Here is a 10,024-nt window from a genome sequence, read left to right on the forward strand (position 1 = left end):
TATTTACCTCAGTTTATAGTAGGGGTGGGAATCATTTACTATCTCACGATTCGATTCGATTCCGATTTGGGGGGCCACAATTCAATTCAAAATCGATTTTCGATTAAAAAAACGATTTGATTTATAAAAATTTCTGTTTAAGTCTATAAAATCTGCATGATCTACTACAGTCTGCTTTGCAAGACAGAATGACAAATGCAAAAAATAAAGTGTCTTTCACATTTAATTAACAAAAATAATGTGCTTTGGTAAAATAAAATGCTTTTTGTTGTTACCAAAATTCTTGAGCTTCATTTTACAAGCTGTCAGGGCTGGCTCAGATGCAGTTCCCCCAGCCGTTGCTAGGGGCACCAGAGTCAGTCCCAGACTATACTGGCGTACGTTCTCAGCCAGTGTCTGCTTTCTCTGTGATTGCTTCTCGTTTGAAGGTGTCTCGCCACCTCTCTGTTATACTTTCTCTTTACTTATTCGAGTATCTATCTCCTGCGTCGCTTCCTGACTCATCTCAAGTTTTCCCAATCCTACATTTCTTCCTATCCGCTTTGCCTTTATTTTTGGGAAGGGTTTTATTTTGCTGCGGCGTTTTTTGCCAATTACTTCTTCTGGCGTCCTTGGTTTCATTTTCGCGTTGCATTTATCCGCGCTGTTTTTTAGTTACTGTTGTTGTTTTGTTTCTTTCTCCCGTCTCACTACGGTTAACTGTTATTTTTCCCGCGTTGTATTTTGCGCGTTGTTTTTTGTTTCTATTTACTCCATGCCCTCACGGTTTTCGTTTCTATTCTCTTGCTCGTTGAGTCTCCCGTGTTGTTTTGTTTGTTCGTTCTGGGTTGCTGTGCGCGTCTCCCTCTCCCTAATACATGTGACGAGTGTCAAACGTATTGCTTTTGCGAGCCGGCACTCGTGTCCACCCTTCTCTATATTATTTCACACTGTGTGTACGTTCCCGTGCTCACCGCGTTACACACGCCTTGCACAAGAGCTACATTGTGTCAAGTTCGGTCTTCCATTGGCATTCGTAAATACCAAAATGAACCCATATTTTTGCCTTACAAGAAGACGGAACAGGTTGAATATCTCTTTCCTCCATCTGTTTTGAAACCTTTCCGCACACGAGAGTGTCCCAGAACCTGCTGCGTAAAGTCTCGCGTAATTTTGTAATTACGTAACGCGACTTAGAATCGATTTTGGGACATTTAAAATCGATTCTGAATCGTAGTAAATGAGAATCGATTTTTGATATATGAATAGATTTTTTGGCACACCTCTAGTTTATAGTGTATGTGACCTGTGTTTATTTACCTCAGTTTATAGTGTATGTGACCTGTGTTTATTTACCTCAGTTTATAGTATATGTGACCGGTGTTTATTTACCTCAGTTTATAGTGCATGTGACCGGTGTTTATTTACCTCAGTTTATAGTGCATGTGACCGGTGTACATTTACCTCACTTTATAGTGTATGTGACCGGTGTACATTTACCTCACTTTATAGTGTATGTGACCGGTGTATATTTACCTCACTTTATAGTGTATGTGACCAGTGTATATTTACCTCAGTTTATAGTGTATGTGACCGGAGTTTTTTACCCCAGTTTATAGTGTATGTGACCGGAGTTTTTTACCTCAGTTTATAGTGTATGTGACCGGAGTTTTTTACCTCAGTTTATAGTGTACGTGACCGGTGTTTATTTACCTCAGTTTATAGTGTACGCGACCGGTGTTTATTTATCTTAGTTTATAGTGTACGTGACCGGTGTTTATTTACCTCAGTTTATAGTGCATGTGACCGGTGTACATTTACCTCAGTTTATAGTGCATGTGACCGGTGTATATTTACCTCAGTTTATAGTGTATGTGACCGGCGTTTTTTACCTCAGTTTATAGTGCATGTGACCTGTGTTTATTTACCTCAGTTTATAGTGCATGTGACCGGTGTACATTTACCTCAGTTTATAGTGCATGTGACCGGTGTATATTTACCTCAGTTTATAGTGTATGTGACCGGCGTTTTTTACCTCAGTTTATAGTGCATGTGACCTGTGTTTATTTACCTCAGTTTATAGTGTATGTGACCTGTGTTTATTTACCTCAGTTTATAGTGTATGTGACCTGTGTTTATTTACCTCAGTTTATAGTGTATGTGACCTGTGTTTATTTACCTCAGTTTATAGTGTATGTGACCTGTGTTTATTTACCTCAGTTTATAGTGTATGTGACCGGTGTTTATTTACCTCAGTTTATAGTGTATGTGACCGGCGTTTATTTACCTCAGTTTATAGTGTATGTGACCGGCGTTTTTTACCTCAGTTTATAGTGTATGTGACCGGCACTTATTTACCTCAGTTTATAGTGTATGTGACCGGCACTTATTTACCTCAGTTTATAGTGTATGTGACCGGCGTTTATTTACCTCAGTTTATAGTGTATGTGACCGGCGTTTATTTACCTCAGTTTATAGTGTATGTGACCGGCGTTTATTTACCTCAGTTTATAGTGTATGTGACCGGCGTTTATTTACCTCAGTTTATAGTGTATGTGACCGGCACTTATTTACCTCAGTTTATAGTGTATATGACCGGCGTTTTTTACCTCAGTTTATAGTGTATGTGACCGGCACTTATTTACCTCAGTTTATAGTGTATGTGACCGGTGTATATTTTACCTCAGTTTATAGTGTATGTGACCGGCGTTTATTTACCTCAGTTTATAGTGTATGTGACCGGCGTTTATTTACCTCAGTTTATAGTGTATGTGACCGGCGTTTATTTACCTCAGTTTATAGTGTATGTGACCGGTGTATATTTACCTCAGTTTATAGTGTATGTGACCGGTGTATATTTACCTCAGTTTATAGTGTATGTGACCGGTGTATATTTACCTCAGTTTATAGTGTATGTGACCGGCGTTTATTTACCTCAGTTTATAGTGTATGTGACCGGCGTTTATTTACCTCAGTTTATAGTGTATGTGACCGGCGTTTATTTACCTCAGTTTATAGTGTATGTGACCAGCGTTTATTTACCTCAGTTTATAGTGTATGTGACCGGCGTTTATTTACCTCAGTTTATAGTGTAAGTGACCGGCGTTTCCGCTCGTTTGGATTGTGCAACAGCAGGGTGTGATTTATTAATGTGTAGTAAGGAAGATGCCTATTGTTAATGCGCAAACATCATTTTTAAACATTTATTAACAGAAATTAGGATGATTTTATTTGACAAAAGGCTATATATAACGAAAACAAAGACATTTCATGTAACAACTAATGCTTAGCTGCATCCTTGGGCACCCCCATGCAGTTAGAATGGTACATTCGACTATGACGTTCATAGTCGACTAGGGGGTATAGTCGACTAAAGTCGAATCAGCGACTATTGCAGGTCACCCCTACTACAAACAGCAGAACACATTTGAAAATTAGTTAACCGTTTACATTGCCTTGAATCGTGGGATTGCTTTAGTGGCTAAGGAACTATTCGATACTGATTAAAATTCGACCTCAGCTGTCAGTAAGAGACATATTTAAGGTGTAGTTGGCGGCATATTTAAGGTCTCAGTAGGGATCATATTTAAGGTCTCTCAGTAGGAAGAATATTTAAAGGTGTCTCAGTAGGTGGCACATTTAGGGTCTCTCAATAGACAGCATATTTAAATGATCTAAGAATTGGGACAGCCCAAGTATCAGGACCACACACACACTTACGTGAAACGCTGTCTTTGTATGCATCTCACTAGGTTTTGGGACAGACTGGGACACAGAAGCACTTTGTTCTACTTCACTGGAAACTGACATTTTAAAGAAGAAGTCAACCTTTTGCTATTTTTGCACTGTATCTTTTCTGTTTACATTTTAACAGCACAGCTGAGAGTCTTTTGTTATGCAGGAATTATTGTATTTGAGGAGCATTATTATTTTGTATATGCCAATAGCAATTTTTCATGTACATCTACAGTAATATCATATATCGCATTCAGCTAAAAATATTGAGATATTATTTATGGCCCGTATTGCCCAGCCCTACATGGCAACACTGATACTGGTAATACACCGGCCCGGGGGTGTAGGTACAAGTCTGATAAAGAATCAAAAAACCCAAACAAAACAGAAATCACAACCTAAGAAAGTTCCAGCTACACAGACCGAGAGGTAAGTTCCAGCTACACAGACCCAGAGGTAAGTTCCAGCTACACAGACCCAGAGGTAAGTTCCAGCTACACAGACCCAAAGGTAAGTTCGAGCTACACAGACCCAGAGGTAAGTTCCAGCTACACAGACCCAGAGGTAAGTTCCAGCTACACAGACCCAGAGGTAAGTTCCAGCTACACAGACCCAGAGGTAAGTTCCAGCTACACAGACCCAGAGGTAAGTTCCAGCTACACAGACCCAGAGGTAAGTTCCAGCTACACAGACCCAGAGGTAAGTTCCAGCTACACAGACCCAGAGGTAAGTTCCAGCTACACAGACCCAGAGGTAAGTTCCAGCTACACAGACCCAGAGGTAAGTTCCAGCTACACAGACCCAGAGGTAAGTTCCAGCTACACAGCTTTGCAGAGGTAAACAAGGGAAAACGTTCTGATGAAATGATGCAAAAGCAGAACCCTGACAACTCAGCCTCCATAACAGCCTGTGTACAAACGTGTGTGGGGTGAAAGCAGTGTAATGATGAACACTGGACACCAGGGGGCACACTGAAGTGATTTTCAATTTCTCTCACCAGATCTGACTCAAATACAACCATTAGATTTGTATTTTAGTGCCAAATGAAAAGGAGGGTGAACTGAATTTCAAATTTGAAAGAATTTGAATATCAAAAGTGAAAGTTCAAAAATTACGTGAAATTAAGATGTCCATCATAATCCCCACCACTCTAAGCAGTGCTGATCCACAAGCACATGTAGGCAGTAAACGTTTAATCAAATGCAAGCTGCTTTTCATCATTATCTCATCAAAAGCACGGGGCGTCCCAGCATTGTTGGAGGAACTCCACACACCAACACACCTGACTCCTCTCAGCAGCCAATCACCAACACACCTGACTCCTCTCAGCAGCCAATCACCAACACAACTGACTCCACTCAGCAGCCAATCACCAACACTCCTGACTCCTCTCAGCAGCCAATCACCAACACACCTGACTCCACTCAGCAGCCAATCACCAACACACCTGACTCCACTCAGCAGCCAATCACCAACACACCTGACTCCACTCAGCAGCCAATCACCAACACACCTGACTCCACTCACCTATGAGCTTGAACAGAACACTACACGCTGACGCCCTCAGTTGTCCACACCCCCTACAACTTTCTCAGTGACACTTAAAACTGCAATTAACTGTACCAATCACTCAGTAAATACACAACTTGATCTTTGACAGCAAGGACATTCTTCTAGGGTGATCTACCTTTAGTACACGTGTGTGTGTGTGTGTGTATATGTGTGTATGTGTGTGTGTGTGTGTGTGTGTGTGTATGTGTGTGTGTGTTGTGTGTGTGTATGTGTGTGTGTGTGTGTGTGTAGAGGGGGGGTGATCTACCTTCACTACTCGTCTGTTATCTCTGGCTGACAGCACTCTCCCAAAGATCTTCCAGCCAGACTCACTGTGACGTTCTGGACCTTCACCATCCTTCCCCTTCTTAGAGAACAAACTCCTGAAAGAGAAAATGAGAGGAAGAGAGAGAGAGAGACGGAGGGAGGAAGAAAGGGATGGAGAGAGAGGGAGAGAAGAAAGGGAAGAGGGAAGGTGAGTGAGGGAGGGAGAGAGAGGGAGGGAAGAAGGAAGGGAAGAAAGGGAGGCCAGAGGGAGGGAGAGAGAGAAGGAGGCAGAAAGAGAGAGAGAGGGAGGGAGAGAGGAAGTGTACCAGGGTTTACTGAAGGATGAGCATGTTTTGGACACACACACACACACACACACGTACACCATGACAACCTCACCACACAGGTGTTTACCTTTAGGAGGATTCATTAGGTGTATCAGTTAGAGTTAATTAGGTTCTTTTAGCATTTTCATGGACTCTTAAGATCCCTCAAGAACCCGAGGACTTACACAGTGAGATGTGAACACCACCACATCACAGAGAAAACTAAGCTGTAAAGGGTGCTAACTGTGAACACAGCCGACTAATCTTAACTGTGAACACAGCCGACTAATCTTGGTAGTACTAGCAGCAGTGGTAGTAACAGCATGAAGCTTTATAAAGAAAACAGCTGACCTCAGGTACGTGGCTGTGGGACGCTACCTGCTGAGGGACGCAGCTGTGGGTCGCTACCTGCTCAGGGACGCTACCTGCTCAGGGACGCTACCTGCTCAGGGACGTGGCTGTGGGACGCTACCTGCTCAGGGACGCGGCTGTGGGATGCTACCTGCTGAGGGACGCAGCTGTGGGACGCTACCTGCTCAGGTACGTGGCTGTGGGTCGCTACCTGCTCAGGGACACTACCTGCTCAGGTACGTGGCTGTGGGACGCTACCTGCTCAGGGACGCGGCTGTGGGATGCTACCTGCTGAGGGACGCAGCTGTGGGACGCTACCTGCTCAGGGACGCGGCTGTGGGATGCTACCTGCTGAGGGACACTACCTGCTCAGGTACGTGGCTGTGGGTCGCTACCTGCTCAGGGACGCGGCGGTGGGACGCTACCTGCTCAGGAAGTTTAGAATGGGGCTCCTCTTCAGCTGGACCTCTTGGGGCGTTGACACAGCAACAGGCTGTTGCTGGGGACTGTAGTGGTCTCCATGCAGGTTGCTGGGGGGCGGGAGTGGAATGTCGCTAAATCGTGAGCCGCTGGTGATGTCATTCTCAAACGTGACAACAGCACTGGAATTGGACGTGACTACAAAATCCGCCCCATCATCGTTGCTAAGTGACAGCGTGGCAGAGAGCTCCGTGCTCAGACTCGACACGCTGCACACGGAGACGTCATCGCTGCGGTTCAAAGCTCCGCCCCCTCCCATCATCGGCCGGACGATGGCGGCCCGACGACGCTCTGAGCCGCACAGGGGGAGTGCGGTCGCCCTGGGCAACCCGCCGTGTGCAGGCTCTAGCGTTAGCGTGGCAGGTGCGTCCTCCCCAGTCTCCCGGGGTAACGTTTCGCCGCTGGACATCTGCACATGGACAGCCTCCGGAGGACCGATCTCCAACGTGGGGACCCCGGAGTCCTGGGACGTCAAACTACTCTGGTCCTCCTTGCCACAGGGGGCACTGCAGAGCAGAGCTGGCCTGTAGCTGCTCAGGCAGTAGTGAGGCAGAGGGCTGAGTGGTGCGCTGTCGTGACTCGAGTGATCTGGCGTGTGGAGTCCCAATGGAGATCCGTTCTCAGAAGTGTGTAGACCTGCAGGGGTTTACAAGGGACTGAGAAGACTTTCAAGAGGACTATAGGAGCACAGCTACAATACAGCAGCCTGAAGCTACAATACTCTAAATAAATCAGCCAGACATCTGCTACCAGTGCACTGTGACGAAGATAAAAAAACACACACAAATAAGATTTGGTACAATCTGGAGACCCTGCAGATGACCATGCAGATTTCAAAGTTCTTTCTCTTTCCCCAGTAGTATGCATACTGTGTACTACATGTATCATACTCAAAGGCACACTGGCAAAGTCAGAGCTCCATACTGTGCTGGTGAGCTCAGTCAGAGCTGTTGAAGTGCTCACCCTCAAGAGGCCCCGCGCTCACACTCAAGAGGTCCCCGCGCTCACACTCAAGAGGTCCCCGCGCTCACGTTCTAGAGGCCCTGCACCTGTGACAGGGGCATTTCCTTGTTCATAGGGGGATTCATCTCTCATGGCAACCCTACAGCTATTCCTTAATGAGGGGTTATGGCAAACCATGTGATTGGTTACACTCCATATGAACTTAAACAAGCTCATTCAGAAATTCCTCAAGTTGATGTGGCTTTGTGAAGCAGCCTGGACTAGAAATTCAAGATCTTTACCAGCCCACACAAACCTCTACGCCCAGCCGACATGCTGAAGAGCATGAACACACTCAGTGGCATATTTACGCACACACATCCGCACGCAAACACACGCATGCACGCAAACACACTCAAAAATGCACAAAACATGTACACGCATGCACACAAACACACATGCATGCACACAAACACACGCATGCATGCAAACTCACACACGACACGGGCAGCAACGACACGCGCACTCCATCAGTGGTGCTAGTCAACTCCCTAATAAGCGTCAGGTGTCTGAGGCTGAGACACCTCCCACCTGCCTGGTGCTGGATATCACAGTCCTGACTTCAGACCTGCAGACATAGTGCTGAAATGTGCAAACAAGCCGTCAGACAAATCACAGGGTGTCTGATGTCTGCTGTCAGCATCCTGACACATTTCAGATGCTCCAGAGAAGACCTCAGTAGAAATGTTGATGAATCATGACACTCCAACAAACATGAAAGGTTTAAATATAATTTGCCAACTACGCTACAAAGGTTCTCCAATGGGACGAATAAAGTCAATCCAAACACAAATAAATCTTCCACACTATGAAATTCTGTGCATAACACACAGTCCCGATTTACACAGAATGGAGCCAGCGGCTGCCCGCAGCGTCGGGAGACCTCCGAACCCTAATCCTGCTCAAACACACCTGTGTCAGCTCACAAACATACTGTTTTCTTTCCACCTGCAAAGCTGCAGGGAGTTTCACAGGTCTCAGTGGATCTGACGTTTAGAAACACACGTCATGAGGACACGTCTGCAGTAATGGACCTTTGTAGTGAGGCTCCGGGAAAAACCGAGATGATGTGTCATCAGCAACATAAAGAGCAGAGAATATATTAATCCACGTTGAGGTGTGTTACACAAATACTTTACACAGGTGTGTTAAGGGAGGAAACTCACTCCAAAAGTGTCTGAAAGTCTGTGGACAAACATCCGAGTCATATTATTTAAATATTCCACATAAACATTCATATTCCAATATCCCACCTGAAACATTCATATTCCAATATCCCACCTAAAACATTCCTATTCTAATATTCCACCTAAAATATTCATATTCTAATATTCCACCTAAGAGGCACATTTCTTGAATTCACCATTTGTTACAAGCAGATGTGTATAAACAATGTTTACAAGTGCAGTACACACATGTGTTTAAACACCTGCACTTTGGTCAAAAGCAGGTCAGTTCTGAAAGAGGCCAGTGAAGGTAAACAGCACACACAGGGGACCGTGGTCCAACACTGTTAGCCCTGCTGTAGAGTGGTGTAGTGTAGTAATAAAATCACCACGCAGGCTATTTGTGCAACAGATTGCACATCTCCATGTGATTCTCAGGGTAGTCACAGCGTGTTGTAATTGCACATCCCTGCAGTTAACATTGCGTCATGATGGGACAATCACGTTTTTTTAAAAGTCAGAACTCTGAGCATGAAGCAGTCTCTGTCTCCGGCGACAGCGCAGCACCTATTGCGTCCCGTCCTCACCTGCGTTGGTGCCGGGGTCTTTTCCAGCGTGTGTCCCGTCTAAAAGAGCCATGGTGCCCGGGATGAGACCTACAGGTGGACGGACGCGTCCACACATCACTCCGGGTCCTGCATGACAGTGTGACCTGACCTTACAGCCTCAGCACTCCTAAAACACACAACGGGCCAGCGTTCACCTACCAACAGCCGAGAATATTCGCGTTACTATTCGAGTGATTCGAATAACTATTCGAGCACTGTTAATATTCGGCTGGAGGGAGCGACCATCACTGCCAGTGAACTTAGTGTCTTCCGTACAGTGGGGACGTCTACCGGCGGAAAGGGTTAAAAAAAGAAGAAGAAGATCGAAACAGCGATGACTTTTAAACGCAGAGTTGCGTTAGTTTTTTAAAGGGCAGCGTCGCACAAAGTCGCGCAGATCCTCTAATGTAAAGACACGAAAAGTACGCTACCTGCTCGGACGCCGTCGTCGCCGCCGCCATTTTAAAACAAAAACTTGGCAGGAAGCGCGCGCGGACACGGAGAGGTGTACCTGCGGCGCGCGAGCGCTCCTACCGCGCGAGCACCGCTCCGCGCGAGC

The 10,024-nt window shown here is 45.6% G+C and overlaps 1 protein-coding gene across 1 annotated transcript in view; it reads right to left on the bottom strand.

Moving 5' to 3' along the window:
- Window positions 1–10,024, bottom strand: part of tbc1d14 (TBC1 domain family, member 14) — a 13,040-nt gene extending 3,016 nt beyond the window's left edge. The window contains exons 1-4 of the mRNA XM_076973300.1: window positions 9,897–10,024; window positions 9,445–9,592; window positions 6,635–7,325; window positions 5,599–5,867 (exon numbers count right to left, since the gene is read on the bottom strand). Coding sequence (XP_076829415.1) covers window positions 5,599–5,867; window positions 6,635–7,325; window positions 9,445–9,541 — 1,057 coding nt within the window. The 5' untranslated portion in view covers window positions 9,542–9,592; window positions 9,897–10,024. The remainder of the gene's footprint in view (window positions 1–5,598; window positions 5,868–6,634; window positions 7,326–9,444; window positions 9,593–9,896) is intronic.

This window comes from Brachyhypopomus gauderio, chromosome 14 (genome assembly GCF_052324685.1).
Source record: "Brachyhypopomus gauderio isolate BG-103 chromosome 14, BGAUD_0.2, whole genome shotgun sequence".
Classification (NCBI taxonomy): domain Eukaryota; kingdom Metazoa; phylum Chordata; class Actinopteri; order Gymnotiformes; family Hypopomidae; genus Brachyhypopomus; species Brachyhypopomus gauderio.